A 25,953-nucleotide genomic window follows, 5' to 3' on the forward strand; every position below is an offset into this window, starting at 1 on the left:
AAGTTAGGGATGTTGTTAAAAGGCAGATTCTGGTCAGGTAGGTCCAGCATGGGGCCTGAGATCTGGCATTGTTTTGTTTGTTTGTTTTTGTTTCTTAAAAATTTTTTAAGTTTATTTATTTATTTTGAGAGAGACAGAGACAATGTGAGCAGGGGAGGGACAGAGAGAGAGGGAAATTGAGAGAGAGAATCCCAAGCAGGGATTCAATGACGCAGGGCTCAAACTCAGGAAACTGGGAGTTCATGACTTGAGCCAAAACCAAGAGTTGGACACTCAACCAACTGAGCCACTCAGGTGCCCCAGGATCTGGCATTTCTAACAAGATCCCAGGTAATGCTGATGCTGTAAGTCAAAGAGGGTCAGTTGACCTGATAGGCCTGTGGGCCTATTAGACAATGCTTGAATGTTTCATTCAAAAGACACATGGTAATCTTCCAGTCTTATTTCCATATTTTGATACTTTTTTTCTACAAGCTGGATTCATAGAGTATTGGGAGATTAATATTGTGTAATATGAGATGAGTTTATTTAGGACTTAGTCTGGGCCTGAAAATGAATGCTTGCATCTATGAGCGCCATGTCATTGGTTCTGTTTTGAGTGTCTACTCTTAAACTCCCCTGCTGCTTGCTCTTTGACCACATGACTTATATTATCCAATTTTATGGGAATACATAAACAGAAACTTGCTGATTAAGTGGATTTAGGAATCAGTCCTAGAAAAATATCGATTTCGCTTCCTTCCCAACGTTGGGAAATGTAAAGGGGTGCCTTTCACCAAATGGTGCTTCCCATCTATGGTGTGTCCCATCATGCAGATGGTTTCTGTTCAGTCTATTCATTTCTCACATCATGGAGGCATTTGAAACAGACAAAGCTGTGCACCACTTGTAAGAGAAAGCAATCAGTATGAATACACCTCAGATGTTTCCAAGCAGAATAAATTGGCCTCTGGCCTAGTTGGAATTTTCTCTCTACAGAGAGTTTTAGGTCATCCATTCAGTTCTGTTGACCCTGACACATACTTACCTTCACTTCATGATTGAGGGTTTCTGTCACTGGGTCTTGGGAAAGCTGATGAGAGAAGAGTCTTGGCCAATGGTAATAAAAGAATAAGCACTCTTTCCCAGAATATGTTCCCAGAACATTAGTCTTATGAAATGTTATTATGGGTTCTAGAAAAGAAGGGATCTATGGGCAAATATATTTGGGAAACATTGAGTTAAAAAAAGAAAACAGCTTTGTTTTTTAAAGTACTGAGACTTTTCAGGGACTCTAATGTGATAATGTGTAGGGTGAATCTCCACAGGTGATAAAAAACTTATTTCTCCAAACTTACCATGTTTTCCCTGTTTTAAGATGCCATTGATTGTAAAATATACTCTTAATTCAATAGCTTGTTCTAAAGGGGAAAAAAGATTTAGTTAGCAAAATTTTTGATATTGTTTGTAAGATAATGTTAAAATGTAAAAACAGTGAACTTAAGAATTAAGAAAGGACATTATATGATTGCAGAAGTCTCTTTTTATGGAACACATGTTAGCATCCTATGCTATTAATATTCCAAGGAACACAGTTTAGGAGATACAAATCTAGAATGATTTTTGAAAGGGGAGAATTCATTGTGAACAGAGACCCGATCACCAGCTTAACTTTTTTTCCACAAAAAGATTGTCAGGAAATTAGTAATATAAGGTTCTGTTTGTATTTTATCAAAACAAATAATTTATTGGTTCCAAGTAAAAGAGTTTGCATTGATTGGGGCTTTTGATGGTCATGAATCAAGTGTGCTTGAATTTCTAGTTATAACCAGGACTTTCTCATGCTGAGAATAGTAATGAAATGTAGTCAGTCTTAAACTAATAATCGACTATAATTCACACTAGAAATGTAATTGCAAAGGTAACCTTAGTTTATGAATTGCTAATTAATATTTTCCTGCCTGTGGGAGGACATTAGCTTGTTTCCCGGTCTCACATCTTTGTCTACCTGGCTCAGAGTGGGGAACTTATGTATGCTTTTAAAAGACTTACGCCCAGCTCTAGTTCTTTCTGAAGATGGATGACATTAAAAATGACCATTTTAGTATCTCTACAGAAAGCTTGCAATAAGCCCCAGGCTTATTTATTCCATGCGGAGTCTTTGAACTAGTTCAGCTGTTTGGATCATTTGATACAAAGCTGACAAAAAGCTGGAAGGAATGCACTTTTATACATTCTTAATTGAGATGTTTGGGCAGATGATCAGTGTGTGTATTATTTCTAAGAGTAACTTAATTAAAAGTTAATAGTATCTATTCCAACTCATTACTTTCACTTTTATGTCTTCTGTGCATATAGAAAAATTGTAGAACCTACAAGGTGCTACATTTCTTCAGCTAGCCCCATAGAAGCTTAACTTTTCCAGTGTTTTCCCTTCGTGTTTTTTTTGCCTGGGTGCTCTAAGACCACACTTCCTTCTGACTATCTCTCTTCTGAGAACTTTGATATCAGAGCTAAGGCTATTTTCTCTGTTTGTGTATGTTTCACTTATGATATTGCCATTATGAGGTGCCTTGCCAGCTATGGTGAGAACACCACGGTTATTTGGAATGAAAAAAGTGAGCTGTACATTGCCCACTATGGTTAGAAACAAATCCATTTGTAACCCAGAATAGTTGTGTATTTTTGCAACTCAAATCTTTCTTCGTCATTTAAAATTGTATCCTAGGGGCTTCAGAGAGCCATCTTGTAACTGCAGACGAGGGAAAAAAAGCTCAACAACCTACTTTAGATATTTGGAGACTCGTAAAAATAGAGCTGCTTTGGTAGCTATTCATTCTGTGCTGCGAGTGAGCTCTGCGCCCTCTTAATTTTATTCATGCAGGAGCACCCCAGGCCTGCCACTGGAGTCCCTCAGCACTTGATGAAGCTTCTTTTGGGGTGTCTGGTGGGCAGTATGCCGTGTGGTGTGATGTGCTGGAAGGGCCTAAACCCGAAGCTGGTCCGGTGGGGCTTGAGTGCCAGCTTTCTTCACTTTCCCCAGCTTGCCTGAGATATGATTGACATATGTTGTGGCAGTTTAAGGTGGACAGTGCACTGATTTGATATATTCATATACTGTGGTCTGATCAGTTAGCTAATACCTGCGACGTGTCACAGAATCACCATTTCTTTTTTGTGAAGATATAGTGTCTTAGTGACTTTCAAGTATATAACACAGTATTATTAACTCTAATCATCATGCTGGACATTAAGATCCCCAGAAGTTATTCATCTTATAACTGGCCGTTTGTACCCTTTGACAAATACCTCCCCATATCCCTCACTCCCTAGTTCCTGGTAACCACCAATCTAGTCTCTGTTCTAAGAGTTTGGCTTTTCTATATTCCACATATAAGTGAGATCGTACAGTATTTGTCTTTCTATGTCTGACTTATTTCACTTAGCATAATGCCCTCCAGGTCCATCCATTTTGTTGCAAATGGCAGAATTTCCTTTTTCCTCAGGGCTGCATTGAATGAATACCACATCTCCATGCATTTGTCCGTTGATGGACACTTACATTGTTTCTGTATCTTGGCTATTTTGGATAATAATACAGTAAACATGGGAGTGTAGATATCTTTTAATATTCTGTTTGCATTCCTTTTGAATATATATTCAGAAGTGGGATTGCTAAATCATATGGCAGCTCTATTTTTAACTTTTTGAGGAAGTTTTCCATACTATTTTCCATAGTGGCTACACCAATTTACATTCCTTCTAACAGGGCAAAAGTGTTCCCTTGTCTTCACATCCTTGCCAGCATTTGTTATCTCTTCTCTTTTTTATATGAGTACCAGCTTTGTTACTTCCTAAACTTGTATTCTGAGACAAATCACATTACCATTTTGGGCCTCAAATGTCTTCTTTAAAACTGGGAGATTTTCCTCCCACCTGATGCTGAACGAGGAGCAAATGAAAGGAAATACTTCCGTGATGTGTGGCTTGTCATTATCTACCTCATACTCAGGTATGGTAGTACTCGATCTCACCATTACCCAACAAATCCTAACTGCAGCCAAGGTTCTATATTATTGATTTAATAATTTTAGAGTCATTTAAAGACCCTAAATCATCTAGCTCTTCATCTAGAGATAACTTCTTCCTGTGATTCAAAAGCCCTGACATTGAGCCCTTCTTACTTTTTCTTCTCAAAGTAAGCTAGTGTGCATTCATCAAGCACGGAAGATTTCTGCAGTCATTTTCATTTCCATAAAGATGTACAAGAGAAGGAGTTTTCTGGTTTAACTACAATGGAGTAGGCTCTCAAAATCTTAGACTTGTATTAACAGAAATGTCTATGGTATAATTCCATTTCTAGCAAAAGCAGGGAGAAGATGGTTGGAATTTTTTTTTTTTTATGAGCTAGAATAGCAGAGGTAATATTATATCAAACTATAGAAATTTAATTACCCCATTCCACAAATGTAGTTTTCAAATAAAGGAGTCGAAAGGATTTTCAAAGCTATTCTTCTGAACTGTGATATAAAAACCCAGAACACATTTAGTAGATGTAAAATGTATTGCTGTACATTATGAGCCACCACGATGAATGGAAGCACAATCAGAAACACGACACGAGACTGAACACACGGTGATTAAACATCTCTTTGCTCCCCTCTTAGAAATGTTGTAATTTGCTTAGAGTTTTATATGCTTGTCACTGTAAGGATGGGCATTTCTGGAATATTTCTGATGAGTGGACTTCATAGTGGGAAGAGGTTTCCCAGAAAATGGAAATGCTGTCATTTGAGGGCTTAAATCCACACTGGATGTAAGTAAGAAATGCTGGGAGGGTGGGTAGGAATAAATCACCCAGGGGCCTCATCATTTTTCAGGGTCTGCTGGTCTGTCCTTTATAGTGTCCATAAACAACCATTCTCTCTGAAAGGAAGGGACGGTGGATGCAGGGTGACTTGGGGACTCTGTTATTGAAAAGTCTTTACCAAAACTCTTTGTTTCTCCTCCTTGTTACACAACTGACATATAGTCATTGTAGAAAATTTTTTTAAAAAATGGATAAGTAAGGAAAATAATATAAAGATCATTTGTAATATCAGACCAGTGATAACCACTATTAACATTTAGTATAAAGCCTTCTTGTTTTTCCAAAGTCATTTTGGCATGTCAAGTAAGAGCTTGGTAAAGGGAGTCTTGGCTTTGGAAAAGGAGCAATGAGGTGTTCACCCATTTATCAAACACTTGTGCTGTCAGGAGAGACTGTATCTTTTACATCTACACAAGAAAGAATAAATTGGAATTGCTCTGGAGATACAGGGCTTATGACTTTTCACTCAGGTACACTGTAAAGTGGTTCAGTGAACATCACATGTAGCTAATGAGTTTTGTTTGCTTTTCCTTTTTCTTTCATTTTGGAGAAAAAAGTTAGCAGATGCCACTTTTTTTTTAAAATTAAAAATTGGTTTCCGTACATATTTTAATTTTCTATTTTCTAATTTTGCATTAGCTTGTTATTGGTGAGTACTACTTTTATCTAATCGATATCCACCCCTCCTATTGTTCTCTTTCTGGGTAAAGTCATAAGTATCCTTCCCCATAGCACTTGATCTGATTCTTTATTAAAACATTTTTTTATTTTAGGGGCGTCTGGGTGGCTCAGTCGGTTAAGCGTCCGACTTCGGCTCAGGTCATGATCTCACAGTTTGTGAGTTCGAGCCCCGCATCGGGCTCTGTGCTGACAGCTCAGAGCCTGGAGCCTGTTTCAGATTCTGTGTCTCCCTCTCTCTCTCTGACCCTCCCCCACTCGTGCTCTGTCTCTCTCTGTCTCAAAAATAAATAAACGTTAAAAAAAAAATTAAAAAAAATTTTTTTATTTTAATGTTTATTTATTTTTGAGAGAGAGAGACAGATCACGAGTGGGGGAGGGGCAGAGAGAGAGAGAGGGAGACACAGAATCTGAAGCAGGCTCCAGGCTCTGAGCTGTCAGCACAGAGCCCAATGTGGGGCTCGAACCCACAAGCTGAGAGATCATGACCTGAGCTGCAGTCAGATGCTTAACTGACTGAGCCACCCAGGCGCCCCTCTTCATCTTTAAAATGAGAATAATGATAATACCATTGAGTCTTGCAGAGCTATTGTGGACTAATGAGATAATGCATTGTAAACCTGCTTAGTACAGTGCTAAGTGTTCGATAAAAGCTAGCTAGTGTATTTGACGTGACTGTACTCTTAGCTGTCAAGGTGGCCACATCAGTAAGACTCAAGGGCAGGGAAGGCCCCTGTGTGACCTTGGGTAATTTTCTTTCAACAATTCAGTTTTCCCTTCTGAAATGCAGACTATGCAGTTTATGTTACAAAGGGGTTTTAGACAGAGATAGCATGCTACTTTGCAATGTGAAGTGTTTTAACCATAAATAATAAAGGTATGGCCTCCCCTAAAAGATGTCAAGCTTCTCCCTGGAGATGGAGGAGACCTCCCCAGAGTTAATAGCACACCTCCCCTGAGTGAACACAGAGAGAGGCAAGTTGCAGGAAACAGCTTTGGAAAACAATGAATAAATGTTGTTTGTGCTGGTGAGAGCGCATGAAATATGAATTCCTGACTAAACTTTGCAAGCAGATTAGGAGTGATGCTGTTCATTGATACATGCAGCACTCCCTTAATAACTAAAGAAAGCAATAAATTTGGGGTTTCACATCTCGGCTGCTCTTCCTCCTTATGAGTTCAAGTTTCTGAGAATTCAAGCCAGGTGTGTGGAGTTTGGCTGTAAGCTGGCTGCATTAACATAAGAGTATGCAAAGAAGCTATTGGAAGAGTTCCAAAAGATGTTGTTTGCTCCAGTTTTGATGCATTTTGGATGTGTCTGTTTGTACACAGGGGTCCTATGTTGGTGTCTAACTAGCAAGGTTTAAAAGTTCTCTGTAGTAACACATGGGGAGATACCGTAAATTGGCATACTTTAGAAACATTTAGATGTTCAGTGCTCACAAAAACGTTTTTGGGGCTGTTCACCCTTTCCTCTCTTAACACTAATGAAGAAGACTTAGCTCTTCAAGATAAAAACCAAAGCTATAATTGGTGAGAAAAGGGGCATTGGATTCTGCTTCCTTGTGAGGGTGTTTTATCAAAGGCGTGAACTTGCTGTGTCCCTACTAAATATCTTCTCCACAACTCTGATAGAATCAATTGTGGCCCACTCATTTATTTATTGGTAAACATTTACTGAACATCTTTTATATGTTCAGGCAGTGGGAATTCAACTGTGAAGCTGGTAGACAGGATCCTGCTTCTTGGGGACTATTTCTAGTGAGGGGTACACATAAGTGAATAGGGATTTAAATATAACTTGGTAAATGCAAAGTTAGGGAAAGGAGGCACTTAGGTCAGGTTCAGGATGATCAGAGGTGATTTTGATGAGGTGGGGAGACTTTTCCCAGCAGTCAGATTGTTAATTTTTTATTTGCTGTTACATATGCTTACTGATAGAATAGGTGTTAATACTTTAGGAAACTTTTGCATCTCAATAGATTGTTTGCATATCAGAAAGCTCCTTTGATTGAGTTTCAGGAACTGTTGACCTGTAATTAAGCTCATAATCACCTATGCAGAAGGTAATTTCTCTGTAGAAATGACTCTGTAGAATCAGAGGCCTGAGATGGGATGAGTCAGCCATGAAGATATCTGTGATCTTAATCGCCTCAGAACAGAGAACCTTCATCTGAGTTACAGCTCTTGCTGTAATTGCTTGAGCATTTGATGTGTGCTTCTTCATTTGGGTCCCATGATGGCACTTCAAGGTAGGTGAGACTCATATTATCATCCCCTAACAAAGTCTCCGGTGTCCACAGAGTGCTGATTACACAATTGGTGCTCAATAGAAATTTGGTGAGGAAAGGAATCCCCATTATATAGATGAATACAGGGAGATTCAGACAAGTGAAATGACTTATCCAAGACCATACAGTAAAATAGTGGCAGGGACTGAACTATTAGATTTTCTCGGTCCTAATCTAGTACACCAGACCATTTCTCAGGAGTTTAGGATGTCAGAGCAAAGAGTGACCAGGTGAAGCAGGAGAGATATGCACTCATATCTCTGGATTTCCTGGATAATTATAATTTCCTGGAAGCAAATTATTGTCACAGATGCAGGATTCAGGCTAATGTCTGAACCTGGGGGAGGTTTCAGGCTAATGTCTGAACCTGGGGGAGGTGGAGTTATACACACACACACATATACACACATATACATACATACATATGTGTGTGTATGTGTGTATGTGTATACACATACTCATACACATCTTACACCTTGCTTAAAAAAAAAAAGCGCATTAACACATGAACATCCAGATTCCTAGCTTCTCTTAAAAAGACCAGTGTCTCTGGGAGTCAGACTGCCTTTACCTAAGGAGACAATTGGCCAGAGTTTAGTTATTGTTCTGTTAGAAGGGGTCCATGATCCTGAATGGAGAAGACATATTTCATCTTCAGTCTCCTGCCTGTCCCCCCTTTATTGTTCAGGGGAATCTGCTGATTAGAGGAAGGGAGAGAGAACTGAGGGATTGGTGCTCTAGGCTTGATATGTTTTATTTCCTAGCCAAAATTTATTGTGGTCCCAGGTCTCCTGAGCCGGGCTAATTGCAGCGCTCTTTCCCACTTGCAAGACTCAGAAGACGTGGCTTCCTTTAATGACTGGTTTCTAGTGCGTGCTCCTCTCTGGCTCCTGATGGGCCTGTGCTGTGTTACTTGGCTGATCCTGGGGCCACAAAGGAATAAAGGCACTTAGCCCAGTGCAAGCTGTGGAAGGATGGCTGTGGGCAAGCTAGACAGACCCCTGTATTTCTTGGCACACGCCAAGCCCAGCTATTAAGAATATGACGTGAGCATCAATTCTAGGGACCTGTAGCGTTCAGTCGCAGAGAAGAGGGGGCAAACAGTGTGATACAGTGCAGACATCATAGATTTTGGGGGTTAGGCATAACCAATTCCAATCCAGCTCTATCACCCCTACACTTGCCCAAGTTACTGAGCCTAAGTCTCAGTTTCCCCAGCTGTAAAATGGGAGGATTTAGCACTGGCATATAGTAATAATTCAATAAATGTTAGCGATTCATTTTATTTATTTTATGGATAACTTAAGACTCAGAGAGGCTAAACAACTTTCCTAAGGTCAGGTAAATGGCAGAGCCTACCCTTGAACCCTGATCTTACACTCCAAAGTCAAAGTGCTATCCTATTATATTACTGTTGCAGTGCCTGCCTCTTAGAGGTATTGTGAGCATGATGTAAAGTGCTTAGCACTGTAGTGGAGAGTAGGTTTCAGTAAGGCAGTGGTTATTAGTAGAGGTAGGGGAGCTCAATTGAGCTGAAATGCTATCTGGAGGTTCAATTACCTATAGACCCTCATTGTGACAGGGACCCCAGTTCACAGGTAAATCTTCTCAGCCCCATTTACACATATAGATGGTTAGTGTCGACTCTGAGTGTGAGAGATGATGATGGTAGGGCTGATGGTTAGTGACTAGAAAAGAAACATGACTTCATTAATAAAAACTTAAGATAGAAGACTGCTTGGTGTAATGGAGTGGTAAGAATGGCTTTCCCCACTAAACATACCTTTCTCATCAGTTTTCAGGTGTATAATTGTCTCCAGGATTCTTGGTCTTGCCTGGAAAGAAATAGGTGAGCAAGTGCAAGCTCTTTAGCCCTAATGTCTGGGAGGGTGTTGCTTTTAGTAATGCAGGGATAAAAATAAAACGACCCTCTAAAGGCAGTGGTGACTGCCCACAGCTTACTTGGGAGTCAGTAAAAACCTCATTTTTCATACTAGCCTCTGAGAGCTGACCTTTAAAATCACCACATCTGGGGAGAATGTGTGATTTGATGCAGAACATTTTAGGACATGCCAAAGGATGAATGGCTGAGAATGTGCTCATCAGTTTTCTTCTCCTTCAAGGAGCTCAGAATTGCTTAGGTTATAAAAGTCAGTTCTTGGGCACTTCAAACCTACAGCATTTGCTTAAGTAGGTCTTCTGTGCAAAGTAGATTAAGCACATATAGAAATGGGATGCTGATCCACCTACCTGCAATGAAATGGAGTGTGTGTGTGTGTGTGTGTGTCCTCAGGGTGAAGTTTAACCATTTCAAGGTAGCTAGTTACATAATAAGTCAGTAAAGGGTTGTTTGGAAAAAGATGAAATTGCTTTAGAAAGAGAACCAAACAATGTGAATTGCTTTGTTATGAAGATGCTTTATCGAGACTCTTGTACTATATCTAGGGTCCAATGAGTAATACTACTGAACATAAAACCAGCTTTTGATTTGTGAAACTCAAAATAGCTGTAGATCCAGAGGGCTTCATTAAAAAGAAGCCTATTTGTATGCATAATACCTTTGAAAGAGCCAGAGAATTTTGTGGAAAACAGCATTGGATGGGTGGTCATCTCACAAAATCATCTTCAGGAGAAAATAGCATCTGTTGGATCTCATGTGTCATCATCTGCTCAGTGAAGGTCTGGGCAGTGATGCCAACAGAAATTCCTTGTGGTTGCTAATTCTGAGCAGTCTGGGCTGTGAGGCACTTCAGGGTCTGGATCTATCACACTTAAACTCCTTCACACCCTGACAATGCACAGTTAGCATTTTTCCCTGGCTAGTCTCCAGTTGCCTACAAGTTTCAGACCTGGCAAACTGAAAAACTCTCCCCCCAACATTTTTGATGAGGATCCAGAGGTCAGAATCAGTGGACCTTCAGAGTTGCTGCTTGTGATGAAATAGGCCAGGGGCCACTGAACCACAAGACTACTGAACTTCTGCAGGAAGTAACTGCCAATCAATCTTTGAAGGCCTGACAGTAGGATGGCTCCTCCCTCCCTCAATGGCTTGGAGGACCATTGGCTGTTGTTGAAGAGATGTCAAGGGACAGATCTATTTCTGAAGCTGTAGGTGAAAACTGATTGGATTTCTACTGTAGGAGGGTTTTCATCTTTACAGAAAAGTCTATAATATTGGAATATTTGCTGAAGGTAGTAGTTATTGATCTGGAAGACTGGCATTGATCTGTTGCTTGGCCCACTGGAAAACTCTCCTTGCTTTCCCCTTTCCTCCCTCCTTCAGTATTTGCTGAGCACCTGCTGCATGTCAGCTGGGTGCTGGAGACCAGATATTAAACAACAAGAACAACCCAAACAAGTCAGACCCTGTCAGAGTTACCTGAAATTAGGGAGCTCAGAGCCTGGTGGAGACGACAGACAAGACTGGCAATATCCACATGGATCCAGAAGTGCTCTACCAGGAGAGAGGAGAGAGCCACCTTAAGCTGGCAAACCAGTAGGAATTGGCAAAGGAGCTGGACAAGGACAAGGGCATTCCATACAGAGGGAAGGTCATATGCAAAGGCCTAGATGGGAAGCTGAAGAGAGCATGGCAGTCTGCACAGTTGCCAATAGTTCCCTGAGGAGTGGACGATGGGGAGGCAGAGGGTTGAGAGATAAGGCAGGGACTAGGACACGGAGGGTCTTTTCTGCCATACGGAGAAGTGTGGGCCTTCACTGTAGGGCAGTGGGATGGTGAAGGTCTGTAACTGGGCCAGCACATGGCCATTGTGACCTGGAGCCTAGCCCTGGGGATGGAGTGTCTTAGAGTGAATTTTGTCAGGGTTTCAGGGGTGGGCAAACTGCTTGGGTGGCTCTCCTGCTGACTGCAAGCTGATCACTACTGTTAGTTCATCATAGTTCTTTTTTCTATTTCTTCCTTTTTTAATAATAAAAAAAATAGCTAGGCATGTGGGTGACTCAATTGGTTGAGCGTCTGACTTCAGCTCAGGTCATGATCTCATGATTCTTGAGTTTGAGCCCCGTATCGTTCTCTGTGCTGACAGCTCAGAGCCTGGAGCCTGCTTCGGAGTCTGTGTCTCCCTCTCTCTCTGCCCCTCCCCGCACTCATGCTCTGCCTCACTGTCTCAAAGATGGATAATAAAACATTAAAAAAATTTTTTTGGGGGGCGCCTGGGTGGCTCAGTCGGTTAAACATCCGACTTCGGCTCAGGTCATGATCTCACAGTTTGTGAGTTCGAGCCCCGCGTCGGGCTCTGTGCTGACAGCTCAGAGCTTGGAGCCTGCTTCACATTCTGCGACTCCCTCTCTCTCTGCCCCTTCCCTGCTCATGCTCTGTCACTCTCTGTCTCAAAAATAAATAAACACTAAAAAAAAATTTTTTTAAATAAAAATAAAAAAATTTTTTTTAAAAGATTAAAAAATACCATTAAATCCTGACATAAAAACTAGTAAATGTTAAATGATAAGTCAGGTGGCCTTTCTTTGAAAATGCTCACAGATAAGCTGGAGGAGGGACAGTAAAACTGAAATGGCCAGAGGGCTCTGAAACAAAATCATCCATTTGTTCTTGGAAGCAACCAAAAAAATATAGGAAGCAATAGTTAAGAGACACACAGAAAAATCCCAACCAAAGCAGTGCTGCTGAAAATCGCCTATGTCAATGTATTCTTCAATAAAAGTTGTTTTCTGCTGACGCTTTTTTTCCCCCTACGGATGTTCCTCTTATATTTGATGATCAATTTTCCACAAGGTTTGCTGTAATGTTTCCTCAGAGCTTAGGTTTTTACATTTTAATTCATTCGATGGCCATTCTTAACCTAAGACAATATATGCTGTTTCCACAATTCAGGATCATCGTCTTCTAGCTGACAAGACATTACTCAAATCCCAACCCTCCTCTTTTTCTCTACTTGTTTTTGTCTGTCTTGGTTTGAGGCGAATGGCTGGCAAAAGCGGTGGTCTCTACCGGTTGAAGTGGAGCCTGTGATCTGGTACATTCGATCATTTGACTTACCTCTACCTTCCTTTGATGCTCATTTGGGGTTCCCAGAAGTCACCCTCCTCATGCAGGCCCCTGAAGTTACTCTTTCCACTTACGTCCCCTCTTCCCATTAATCCTTCTTCTAAGGGCCCATTAATCCTTAAAAGCCTAACACAAACTTCATATTCTTTGTGTTCGAGACAGATAAGCACACTGCAATTTCAAGACAGAGTGTTTGTGGGAAGATAAAAACTGCAGTTTATTATTATTATTTTTGTATTAATCTTGTCTCCCCAGTCATATTTAACAATTCTCTTTAAAAATTTTTGAATGTTTATTTATTTATTTTTGAGAGAGGTGGTGGGCCGGGTGGGGGGGGGGGCAGTGGAGAGAATCCCAAGCAGGCTTCATGCTGCCAGCTCAGTGCCTGATGTGAGGGGTGAACTGTGATATCATGATTTGAGCCAAAATCAAAAGTCGGATGCTCAATCAACTGAGCCACCCAGGCACTCCCACATTCCACATGTCTTGAGCATAGAGACCACATCTTTACCTACTTTTGTAATCTCAGCTGGAGTTCAGCACTATGCAATTTAGTAAATATAAATTGATAAAATGTGTTTTGATTAAGTTGCGACTTGGCAAGAGCTATACCGATTTTCGTTTAGAGGCTCATGCTGAAATATGAGTGTAGAAATCTAGGTGTAGCTACCATCACATGAGGCATTTGGACACTAGTACTTGGAATCTATACAGAGACTGGCCCCTGAATGTGTGAACACATGAGCAGCAGCTTCGTTTTGCCAGTGGAGGCTTTCAGATGTGGTGTGAGTGGCCTGTGGTTACACAACATCTGTAGCCCCAAGACTGCAGGAGACCAATGGATCTGGCTCTAAGTTTCTCACATTTCTTACACTCTTATTGTATCCAAGGCTAGCTTGGGCCAAAATAACAAAGCATGCAAAACCCCCTTTTCTGCTGTCTCTTGAAATAGGGTCCCTGAGAACTTCCCCCATCAGGAACCCTTGCTCTGGAGACAAAGCATTGGGGTAGTCACTGCATCCTGGTGTGGTGTGGCTTTATGTGCTACTCTTGGGAGTACTTGTAGATCAAATGGTCAAAGGAACAATAACAAAAATTGATGTCTGGTGATTGGGGGACATTTCAGGGGCATGAGACTCTTCCAGGGCTTAAACAGTACAGTCCCCATTTTTACTTTTTATTTCTGATGGTGATTTGTTTGCCTTAACATTTCTATCCAAAAGCTTCCTGCAAATCAGGAAACAACAGATGCTGGAGAGGATGTGGAGAAACGGGAACCTTCTTGCACTGTTGGTGGGAATGCAAACTGGTGCAGCCGCTCTGGAAAACAGTGTGGAGTTTCCTCAAAAAATTAAAAGCAGAACTACCCTATGACCCAGCAATAGCACTGCTAGGAATCTACCCAAAGGATATAGGAGTGCTGATGCATAAGGGCATATGTACCCCAATATTTATAGCAGCACTTTCAATAATAGCCAAATTATGGAAAGACCCTAAATGTCCATCAACTGATGAATGGATAAAGATGTGGTTTATATGTACAATGGAATACTATTTGACAATGAGAAAGAATGAAATCTGGCCACTTGTAGCAATGTGGATGGAACTGGAGGGTATTATGCTAAGTGAAATAAGCCAGTCAGAGAAAGACAGATACCATATGTTTTCATTCATATGTGGATCTTGAGAAACTTAACAGAAGACCATGGGGTAGGGGAAGGGGAAGAAATTACAGAGAGGGAGGGAGGCAAACCATAAGAGACTCTTAAATACTGAGAACAAACTGAGGGTTAATGGCGGGTGGGGGAGAGGGGAAAGTGGGTGATGGGCACTGAGGAGGGCACTTGTTGGGATGAGCACTGGGTGTTGTATGGAAGCCAATATGACAATAAATTATATTAAGAAAAACCTTCCTGGTTAGCTATCAAAGCTCACTCCTGTTCCAGTCCTATTGTCATTTGCAATTTAATGGAGATTAAGGGAATTTGGGCCAAAGGAGAGAAGATACCTGCTGCTTGTAAACTGAAATGATGTAGCTAAAATTCAAACCCCAGTAGCTGGGGATGGGCAGTAGAGGGGTGAGTGGGAGGGGATCTGGGACAGTTCCACCTTTCAACAATTCTTTGAGTATATATTCTGACATGCTACTTGTTCGAACTAGGATGGAAAGATGTTAGAGAAAACGCTGTGAAAGCAGGGCCGTGAGACACAGAGCCCCTTTTAAGTTTTTCTTTTATTTTTTTGCACTTATCAAAGTACAGACTCTGATGTTAGAACATCTTTGAGTAGCATTCTTCCTTTGCCCATTTGATATGATCTAGGCACCAAATAGAACAGATGCTTGTAGCACTTGTAGTGGGGAACTGTGTTCTGGGAGTCCCAGTTTTACAAGCATGGGGTCTTATTTGCTAGATTATGAGGAAGTAGTGGTGGGAGGGTGTGGAGGTTGGAACCTGGATGGGGCTTGGGCAGCGTGGTGGTGGCAGGGACTTGGGGAGTGTGGGGTTATAGCTATATACCCATTCTGGAAGGATTTCATTATTTCAGCAACAGGAACTGACTGATAGTGGCCCTACGTTTGTAAGTGAACTTATTGATGAGGAAAGAACACTGGATTTGAAGTTATGACATGAGCTTGACTCCTAGCTCTGCCTGCTATGAGTTGTAGAATCTGGGAAAGTCACTTTATTATTGAGTCTCCGTCTTCCCATCTATAAAATGGAAATGTGTAGTAATGACTGCTCTATATCCAGTTAGTGGTAAGATAGCAAGTCTGTAGTCAGGTGACATCCCTGAGAATACATTTCTTTCTTTCTTTCTTTCTTTCTTTTTTCTTTCTTTCTTTCTTTCTTTCTTTCTTTTCTTTCTTTCCTTCTTTCTTTCTCTCTCTTTTTTTCTTTTTTTTTTAATTTTTTTTAACGTTTATTTATTTTTGAGACAGAGAGAGACAGAGCATGAATGGGGGAGAGTCACAGAGAGAGGGAGACACAGAATCCGAAACAGGCTCCAGGCTCTGAGCTGTCAGCACAGAGCCCGACGCGGGGCTCAAACTCACGGACCGCGAGATCATGACCTGAGCCAAAGTCGGACGCTTAACCGACTGAGCCACCCAGGCGCCCCTTTTTTTATTTCTTTAAAAAAATTTTTTTTAACATTTATTCATTTCTGATAGACAGTGTGAGTGGGGGAGGGGCAGAGAGAGAAGGAGACACAGAATCCGAAGCAGGTTCCAGGCTCCAAGACGTCAGTGTGGAGTCCGACTCGGGCTGGAACTCACGGACTGCGAGATCATGATCTGAGCCGAAGTTGGCCATTTAACCGACTGAGCCACCCTGGTGCCCCGAGAATACTTTTTTATTTTTATTTTATTTAAAAAAAAAATTTTTTTTTTTACGTTTATTTTTGAGACAGAGAGAGACAGAGCATGAACGGGGGAGGGTCAGAGAGAGGGAGACACAGAATCTGAAACAGGCTCCAGGCTCTGAGCAGTCAGCACAGAGCCCGACGCGGGGCTCGAACCCACGGACAGTGAGATCGTGACCTGAGCCGAAGTCGGACGCTTAGCCGACTGAGCCGCCCAGGCGCCCCGAGAATACTTTTTTAAACTGGGGCATCTTCCGGATGATTTTCCCTTTTATCTTGATGTTCTAACATCATTGTTGAATTGTTTAGCGATAACCTCAGGTGTGGAGGTGTTTAGATTTGTATGCTCAAGTATGAAATTTTATATTTCTGTGTTTTTGAGTTGTTAGGTCTGAATTTTTTATGTCTTTTTCATCCCCCTCTTAGGTTAGGGTATGGGCTTCAAGCTACATGAGTAAACTTTAGACCATGTACAAGATAACGATAAGTGAGATCTCAGTGAGGACCTGAGACTCTTTTATATGTAAAGTAAATCAAATTTAGCATATACCTTTTTGTTACATTTAGCACATCTCAGGACTTTACTAAACTGTCTTTGCTAGCCTCTTTCTTTGTGCCCATGTCCTGGAAGTGTGGATAGTGGAATTCTAGATGTGGAATGCTGTATGTGACTAGTTTAAAATATATACTACCTGTGTGTAAAGATCAAATATGTAGTGGAGGTGGCAGAGAGAACATTCCGCTTACTCCTCCCTTCAGTCAATTATTAAGTGATATGTGTAAGCCACCTTCCTGGAAAAAGTGAAAGACACCCAGGCTTCTTCCTGGATGTTTGTGTGTACCCTTTAATGCAATTTAAGAATATAGAAGGACTCTCAGAAAGAGGTTATATAGTTATTTCAAGGCATCCAGGGAGTAGGAGGAAGAGGGAGGCAAAAGGACCCTTTAAAAGGGAAATTGGAAGAGTAAATTTCTTTTCCATCACAAGTTCTTTGAAAAAAGTTGTATTTCTCTTTAACTGGAGTGTGTGCCTTAGCCAAAGCTTCAGGTACCTAACACCAAACAGAACAAAGATGTTGCACCGTGTTCTCATAAGTCACCAGGGGGACCAGTGTATATTTTGTTGGTTTGTTGAGTGTCTGTGGCCTTGGTTCCCTCAAGCTCGCCCTGCAGCCCATTTGGCTGACCAGAACGGTTGCGAGGGTGGTGTACTACCAGTAGTGATCTGAAGATGGCAGCATTGGGCGACCTATCTCCTTTTCCTAAGCTCACACCCCGCCTGGCACATCCAGGAGCTGCCTTCCACGGCAGTGTTTGCATTTCAGCTTGTCACTCAGACTTTTTTCTGCTTAATGACTGTATGTATGTAAATGATTCTGCTTTTCTTCTGTGGAAGAAGTCTGATCTATCATTCCTGTTTTGGTTTTTCAGTTAATGATTATATGTAATTATATTCAAATAAAATATTTATAAATAATTACATATAATTAGTGGTATGTAAAATGTGGAATTCATGAACATCAGCTCTGATGAAAGGTACCCTTTAATTTGGGAGGTGATTGTCTTCGTTTTATTTGTTTCTGTTTAAAAGACATCAGTGGCCAAGAACCTGCAGTTCTCTTTTACAGGTGTTCTTATGATGTTCAGGGTGTTTTGTTTTTTGTTTTTTTTGGCTAATAGGTAGGATATTTGTTTGGTAGATCTCTAGGGAATATATTATAGATCCACATCTGGAGAGAGTACTGTGGAGAACAAATTATGTTTTCTTAAAATTTTGGGAAGCAATTAGTTACCCTTGAGTTCTGAAAGGTCTCCAGGGGTCATCCAGTTCAACTCTAAGCAGGCTTTGCATTTAAAACCAGACAGAAGAAATGTGCAGCTGTCCCCCTTCCCTGTCAGTGATCATGCCCGGGGCACTCTGTCTTGTGAGATCTCCACGGGTATTGAAAACAGAAAGAGAAAAATTGTCCTGAGCAAGTCCATAATTCAAATTTTGCCAACACCTGAAGTTCTGGTGCATTTTACCATTTTCTTTTTATCTGTTAGCCACACATGGAGCTGCAAATGGAAAATGGTCTTAAAGTAAAAAAAAAATATCCAATTTTCTGGAGAGAAAAGGCTGTAGAAGTAGCATAGAGGCTTTCCTTGGTTGGGGACAGCAGGAAACCAAGGGAAAAGGTAGATAGCGAATGAGCAGATGGAGCTACGTAAGGTCAGAGTTTCTGGAAGGACTCCCAGACGAGGTATGGGGCCAGGGAGCATTCTGAGCGATGGGAAGGAGGATGCACAGTGACTCTTTCCTTTGAGCTTGCCCTGATTCTAAGAGCACATGGACCAAAGGACACACTGGTAGATTTAGCTTTGAACCTTTAGTTGAGTTGATGCAGACCTTTTAATTCCTGCCTTAGAATAGGATGGGATGCCAAATCTATGTGAAGACCTTGTGAATGGCACACCAGATTTTCTCAGTACCCCCTCCCACCCCCCACCCCCAGCCTGTTTTGATTTAGGTCATTTTGTATGCACTGATATAGCATAAGAAAATTAAAAAATGCTCTTAACAGACTGACCTAAATGCTCCTATAGCTGGCTCCATATGTGTATGTTGGAGGCTTTTGAACATGACAGCTCTCTCTCTCTCTCTCTCTCTCTCTCTCTCTCTCTTTTACACACTCTTCTGTATTCAATACTAAGGCTCCAAGGATTTTACATCATGTGCTATAAACGCAATACAAATTAGAGAAATCAGCCAAAGACACACTAAGAAGATACCATGAGATTCTAGTTTTCCACTTTTAGACTTTAATTTCTCCATTTTTGGTTGTAAGGGGGAATCATGCATCTATTAATCTTTTACCTAAAAACTTTAAAATGTGACTTGTCGAGCTCTTTGAAATTTGGAGCTCTAGATCTCTTAAATGTGACCATCTAGACTGGTCCTGGGTAAATCACTTTATCTCCTTAAACTTGAGTTTTCCTTTGGGTGAAACAACGCTGAACCTGCAGGACTCTTATTCTACAACTGTACAATCACTTCTCTTCATTGTGCCCAGGATTGTACGAAATCTTTTGGAGGACAGACTTGAGGGCTGTCTTTTAGCATTTGATCAGATCTCTTATTTTGGCTCTTCTCCTGAGGTCTCTGTGATACTGACTTCTCCCAATCCCCTGCCCCTGCTGGCTCAAGTCGTATTCTAAGTCACCCACCTCCCTTGCTCTTTGGCTGCCTCTGCCTCCTAACTGGTCTCTCTGCTTCCACCCCTGCCCCGCTGACAGTCTGTTCTTTACCCAGCACCAGCACGATCTTTTGAGACTAGATTAGAACATGTCTAGCTCTTGCCTGAAATCCCTCCAATGACTTCCCACCGCCCTTGGAAATACAAATCCGTTCCTGCCTTTGCACCTACTTCCTCTGCTGGGAGTGCTCTTTCCCTAAGATCTTTGCACAAAAGGCTGCTTTTCAAGTGGGTTGCAGCTTAAATATCACTCCCTCAGAGAGGCCTTCCCTGGCCACTTCATCTAAAATAGCCATCTCTTCTGCTTAATACCTGACACATTACATGGATTTATTACATATATAGCATATTCTGCCTGGAATTATCCTGTCTATCGATTTTTGTTGTTAAATCTCATCCTGGCAACAAATAGGCTTCACGGGATCAGGGACTTTGTTGCCTTGTTCATTGCATATCCTTAGCAACTAAAGCAGATTCTGGAATATAACAGGTGTTCAAGGAGTGTTTGTAGAATGGATGAATGAATGAGTGAATGAGTGAAAGAATGAATGTCATGGGCAGAAGAACTACATGCCAGAGAGGTTATAGTCATATAGCTAAATAGAAGCAGGGCCAAGACTAGAACTCAGGTCCCTTCATGTGTTTCTTTCTTCCAGGTCATGCGGCCATACAGCAAGCCTGACTTAGAGATAATTCTCTCATTCGTTATTTACTCACTACATATTTATTGAGCTCTTATGTTTCAGACACTATTCTGTATCAGTGGTTCTCAAGCAGAAGTGATGTTGGTCCCTTGGGAACATTCTTCAATGTCTAGAGATGTTTTTAGCTGTTACAAGTGGGGTGGGTGTGCTAGTGACATCTAGTCTGTAGAGGTCAGGAATGTTATCGTCTATATGTTGTATAATGCACAGGATAGCCTCCCACAACAAAGAATTAGCCGGCCTGAAGTGTCAACAGTGCTGCAATTGGGACCCTGTTCCAGATGAGCAGATACTTACTCTCATGGAGTTTATAGTTCAGAGTGGGGAGACAGATGACAGTGTATATCATACATAAAGAAATTAAAGGCCATGTCAAAAAGGTGGTATGATGGGAAAGAAAGTAAGTCAGAACAGAGTGAGAAGGAGGGCTGGTGGGCATTGTGGGTGATGAGGGGAGGAAGGACTACAATTTTACCCTTTTGGGGAGGTGAATCAGGGAAGGAAGTTTTGCCTTGGGAGGTTTAGCTCCACGACTTCCAATGACCAGTGCTTTGGGTTCAGCCCATTGAACTTCACAGGTCATCCTCACGTTTAAAAAACATAAAACCCTTCTGAACAAAGGGACATCTTAACTTCCAAATGAAAATAGAGCACGCTGTTGTGGGCTAGAAATAATTATTATTTTCCACCCCTTTTCAGGGGTGTTTAAATTCTCTTTCTCAACACTGTCAGTGCTCTATCATCACGAATGCAGGGCAGTGTTAATTTGATGCAATGTGTATTGCTCATTGTCAACTTCTCACTTTTCTCCCAGAGCAAAAATAGTGTGATTTCAGCTTCTCTCAAGAGCATCGAGAGATTTTTTGGTTGCTCAGAGGTTTCTGTCTGTCTAGGCTGGTTTCTTTTTTTTTTTTAATTTTTTTTTTAACGTTTTATTTATTTTTGAGACAGGGAGAGACAGAGCATGAACAGGGGAGGGTCAGAGAGAGGGAGACACAGAATCTGAAACAGGCTCCAGGCTCTGAGCTGTCAGCACAGAGCCCGACGCGGGGCTCCAACTCACGGACCGCGAGATCATGACCTGAGCCGAAGTCGGCCGCTTAACCAACTGAGCCACCCAGGCGCCCCTAGGCTGGTTTCTTAAACTCAACAGAAACAACTGTAGATTTTAATGTCTTGGGAAAGCTGTAGTAGTTGATGCTGGTAAAATTCAGGTCAGTGAAATGGTTCTTACTATATATGTTTTTATATATGTGTATATACACACATACATGTATCTACACACACATACATGTGTCTATGTGTAGCATACGTAGATATAGACTTAAGATCTCACTGAAAAAGTCAGCCTAAAATTGTGGTTTTGGTAATTTGGTAGGCGTGTACTTGCTCTTTTGGTCTTGCTCTTGTTTTTGTACCACAGTTCTTTACCAAACATTGGCACCTAATAGGTACTCCACAAATGTTTGTTGAATGAATAAACAAACTGCAAAAATCAGTTTGAGATTACTGGATTCCAAGTTATTTTTCTACATTTGCATGAAACTTATTTATGTCAACTGAAACACAACTTGGCAAATACAGAAGCATATTCTTACGCTGGTATGACTGTGGCATAATCATTCATTTCTAAATCTGTAGTTTTTTTTTAAATTTTTAAAATTATTGCCAAGGATATGAGTTGACTTATGGGGTTTCTGAATCCACCAAGCACAAGACTCTTAGTAATTAATACATTTTCTGTATACCTTTAACCTAGGGAGGGATTATTAATCAAGAGAATACATTTCAACAAGCATCTTGATTCAAAGGTATTTACATTGACAGTATTGAAGATATTATGCCCAGTGCACCTTTTTATTTTGGGTGCCATTTATTCTATAGAAGAACTGTGTTGACTAGTTCACTGGATGTGTGTCCATGGTTTTTTTTTTCCCTCATTTTTTTTCTTTCAGTGCTATTTCTTCACAATTGAGTTTGGCCTTTGCAAGCAAGAAGGGCAACTACGGGCATATGGAGCAGGACTACTTTCCTCCATTGGAGAATTGAAGGTATGAAGCTGTGAATGAAAATATCCTTCCTGAGCAAACTGGTTCAAGGTCATGGAAAATATTGATTTGTTTGTCTGAGCAGTTCTACTCATAGGTACGTCATAAATATTTGATACAGGGGATGTGGCACCTCAGATGTGGGTGCTGACCTAACTTTTTGCACTTCTGAAAATGGGTCATGCCTTTCTAGGTGTGTGGTGTGGCTCAGATGGACGAGCAGCCATGTGCACAGATCAACGGGAATGGCAAACGTATGCTTGAGTGTTGAGTAACATACGACTGGCCTAAATTTAGTACTGAAAAGTGGGCAGCAAGTTAGCAGTGATCGCTTCATTGAAATTTCCTTATAAGGATAGCTTGGCTATTCTCATTTCTGTTATCCCCATGGCTCCCATGGACTCCCTAGAATTTCCTTTCCAAGGGGAATTTGAGATTATGTTAGCTTCTGTGAAATTAATGTGTATTAAAACGTTTGTGGACATATACAATTTGGGGGAAAAAAGCTGAAATATACCTATGTTCAGAGAGGTAGCTAATATGTGTAGTGATGCTTAGGGAATGCTATTTTTTTGCCTTAAAATATAGTAAAATGGTCATTTATTCAGAAATGTTCGGGACTGGATCATCTGATCATTTAAATCTTTTGGTTACTTAAGAAGTGCTGTCTATACCACTGGGGGACAGCAAGGTTTGATGAATTTAGAATGCAGTGTGATGTATAATCTGGAAGTGGTACTGAAAATAATTTAATCTTTCTTTGATTATCCAGAGTAAGATTGGGATTATCGACTATTTTAGGGTTTTTATTTGGGGTATTGATTATCCCTAGAGTCGAGTAATGATTATTGGAACGTCTTGGTTGTTTATATTCTTGAAAGATATAATTTTCCTGTACTTTTATTAAGTCTGTTTGCTTTATGGTGCCATTTATTCATTAATTCATTCCTCAAACATTTGATTGAACACCTACTATGTACCATGTACTGTGCCAGTCTCTAGGGAAATAAATAATGAAGGAGGAGGAGGAGGAGCAGGAGAAAGAGAAGGAGAAAGTAGAAAGAAGAAAGAAAGAAGAAGCAGAAAACAGCTACCTCAGACACTTAAATAGACCTAATTAGTATTGTAGGTGCTTTAAACATATTAACCCACTTAATTCTCATAACAATCCAATGAGGTAAACAGTGTTATTATCACATATGAGAAAACTGAGCCATAAAGACATTAAGGAACTTCCCCGAGGTGACACAGCTAATAAGTGTTGGAGCTGGACCCACGTCCAGTGGACTAGGCTCCAGGATTCCAGCCAGTAACCAGTAGGCTGTCCCGCCTGGGATCCCTGTTATCAGAGAATTTACTTTCTAGTGCAAGGGGGTAAGCAGCCAATCTGTTAATGCAAACTGTGACCAGTGTGCCTGGCACTTACTAGGCCGTGCCTGGGAAGGCTCCTGATGAGGGCCTTGCTGCCCAAGCGGATTCTTGAGGAGTGGAAAGGATGAATAAGGGGAGGATGAGATGCAGGAAATAGTCCGGACAGCATTGTGTGCTCTCATCAAATCCTGGCCCATTTAGGAAGCTGCCTGAGGCTCTGCATGGCTGGAGTAGTTGATAACATTTAACATGACAAAAGCCTGATGTAATGTGGTAATTTATTTTTTTTAAATGAAATCCTCAGCCACAAAGAAAGCATTTCAGTGCCATGACCAAAGCCCACAGCAATAGCCTGATGTCATATCCCTGTAAGACCCATGCCTTCTGTGGAGTGCTTCTTGATTTCCATGAGAAAAGAATTAGAAAATGATGTGGCTCTTGAGCTACATCTATTTACATTCTCCTCAGAAAGTTTATAAATGATGCCAGACACAAAAGAAACAAATCTCTCTCATTGCCCCAACTTTCGAAAGGGCCCTCTAATCAGGTTAATGGGGCATGTGTAGGCAGCATTGGGGTGAATCTGTTGTTTTTGTTGCTTTTGGTGTGGACGGAAAAGTCTAGAAATGGAAATCAGCCAGGATGTGTATACCGAAGGGCATTGTCTGCCGTGAATCTGGTTCTGGTCCATCACCTCTGGTCATTAGCATTCTTCCATTCTCAAATTTCTACACTCCACCATCCCAGTGATTGCTACTTTGGACCATTCTTACAATTCAGAAATTCTTTCTCCGAGAAGTATCTTCTGATTGTTCACAGAGAATACATAACACAGGATGCTTTCCATATCCCCACCCCTCCCCTCATCTCTGCCCCACTCTGTGCGAATGTCTGGAACCCTCACACAGCTTCTGAGTACTTCTGGCTAACTGTCGTTTGTGGGGACAGATGATAGTCCTGAACCCGGGGAGGGCGGGGGATCACTTTAGTGATAGCATCGCAATAATTCCTGTGTCAAACGCATTTATGATTTTGAATGCAGTTACCTTTTGCGGTAAAGTCTTTCTTGTTGTTTTAAACTGCAGCCCAAATGTAGGTCCCAGCTAAGTTGTCGGAGGTTTGGGTGCAGTCTTTGTCACTTTTACATAAATATTCGTCTTCTCTCCTTGAACAAAACACATTTTAAAATTTGTTCTGTAAAAGGCTAAAATTTCTTGGGTGTAGATGTTGCATTACAGCGCCGGTCAAGGACTCCCAAGTGGTGTATCTCTAGCTCAGAGGATATCTTTCATTTTTGCCTCTTATTTTTTCGATGATTACAATGCTTATTTTTTGACAGCCTTTGAAGACAGAAACAAAATAAATAAGGAAAAGCTTGTAAAAGCTGTATGTGAGAACCACAAAGACTTCTTTTTTAACCTCATCAGTGGTTGTTCCCTCTCTTACCTGTTCTGTGATGTACTTTCAGGAATTCCAAAAGTGTGTCTGGGTAGGGTTTTCCATATCTTCCTCACTCTGGGTGGCAGTTAATAAGGAGATAAATCATCTGGAAATCTGACTTTAATTTAATTTAATTTAATTTTTTTAAATTTACATCTAAGTTAGCATATAGTGCAACAATGATTTCAGGAGTAGATTCCTTAGTGCCCCTTACCGATTTAGCCCATCCCCCCTCCCACAACCCCTCCAGTAACCCTCTGTGTGTTCTCCATATTTATGAGTCTCTTATGTTTTGTCCCCCTCCCTGGTTTTGTATTATTTTTTCTTCCCTTCCCTTATGTTCATCTGTTTTGTCTCTTAAAGTCCTCATATGAGTGAAGTCATATGATATTTGTCTTTCTCTGACTAATTTCACTTAGCATAATACCCTCAAGTTCCGTCCATGTAGTTGCAAATGGCAAGATTTCATTCTTTTTGATTGCTGAGTAATACTCCATTATGTGTGTGGAGATATATATATATATATATATATATATATATATATATATATATATATATATATATATACATATATATATATATACACACCACATCTTCTTTATCCATTCATCCATCAATGGACATTTGGGCTCTTTCCATACATTGGCTATTGTTGATGGTGCTGCTATAAACATTGGGGTGCATGTGTCCCTTTGAAACAGCACACCTGTATCCCTTGGATAAATACCTAGTAGTGCAATTGCTGGGTTGTAAGTAGTTCTGTTTTTAGTTTTTTGAGGAACCTCCATACTCTTTTCCAGAGTGGCTGCACCAGTTTGCATTCCCACCAGCAGTGCAAAAGAGATCCTCTTTCTCCACATCCTCGCTAACATCTGTTGTTGCCTGAGTTGTGAGTGTTTGCCATTCTGACTGGTGTAAGGTGGTATCTCATTGTGGTTTTGATTTGT

General features: G+C 40.9%; 1 protein-coding gene across 2 annotated transcripts in view; it reads left to right on the top strand.

Annotated features, from left to right (window-relative positions):
- The window catches only part of TPH2 (tryptophan hydroxylase 2), a 103,411-nt gene that overhangs the window by 71,461 nt on the left and 5,997 nt on the right, over positions 1–25,953 (top strand). For both annotated transcript variants that reach the window (XM_042944641.1, XM_042944642.1), the window contains exon 9: positions 22,103–22,198. In XM_042944641.1, the coding sequence (XP_042800575.1) occupies positions 22,103–22,198 (96 nt within the window). The remainder of the gene's footprint in view (positions 1–22,102; positions 22,199–25,953) is intronic.

The sequence above is a fragment of the Panthera leo genome, chromosome B4 (assembly GCF_018350215.1).
Source record: "Panthera leo isolate Ple1 chromosome B4, P.leo_Ple1_pat1.1, whole genome shotgun sequence".
Taxonomy (NCBI): domain Eukaryota; kingdom Metazoa; phylum Chordata; class Mammalia; order Carnivora; family Felidae; genus Panthera; species Panthera leo.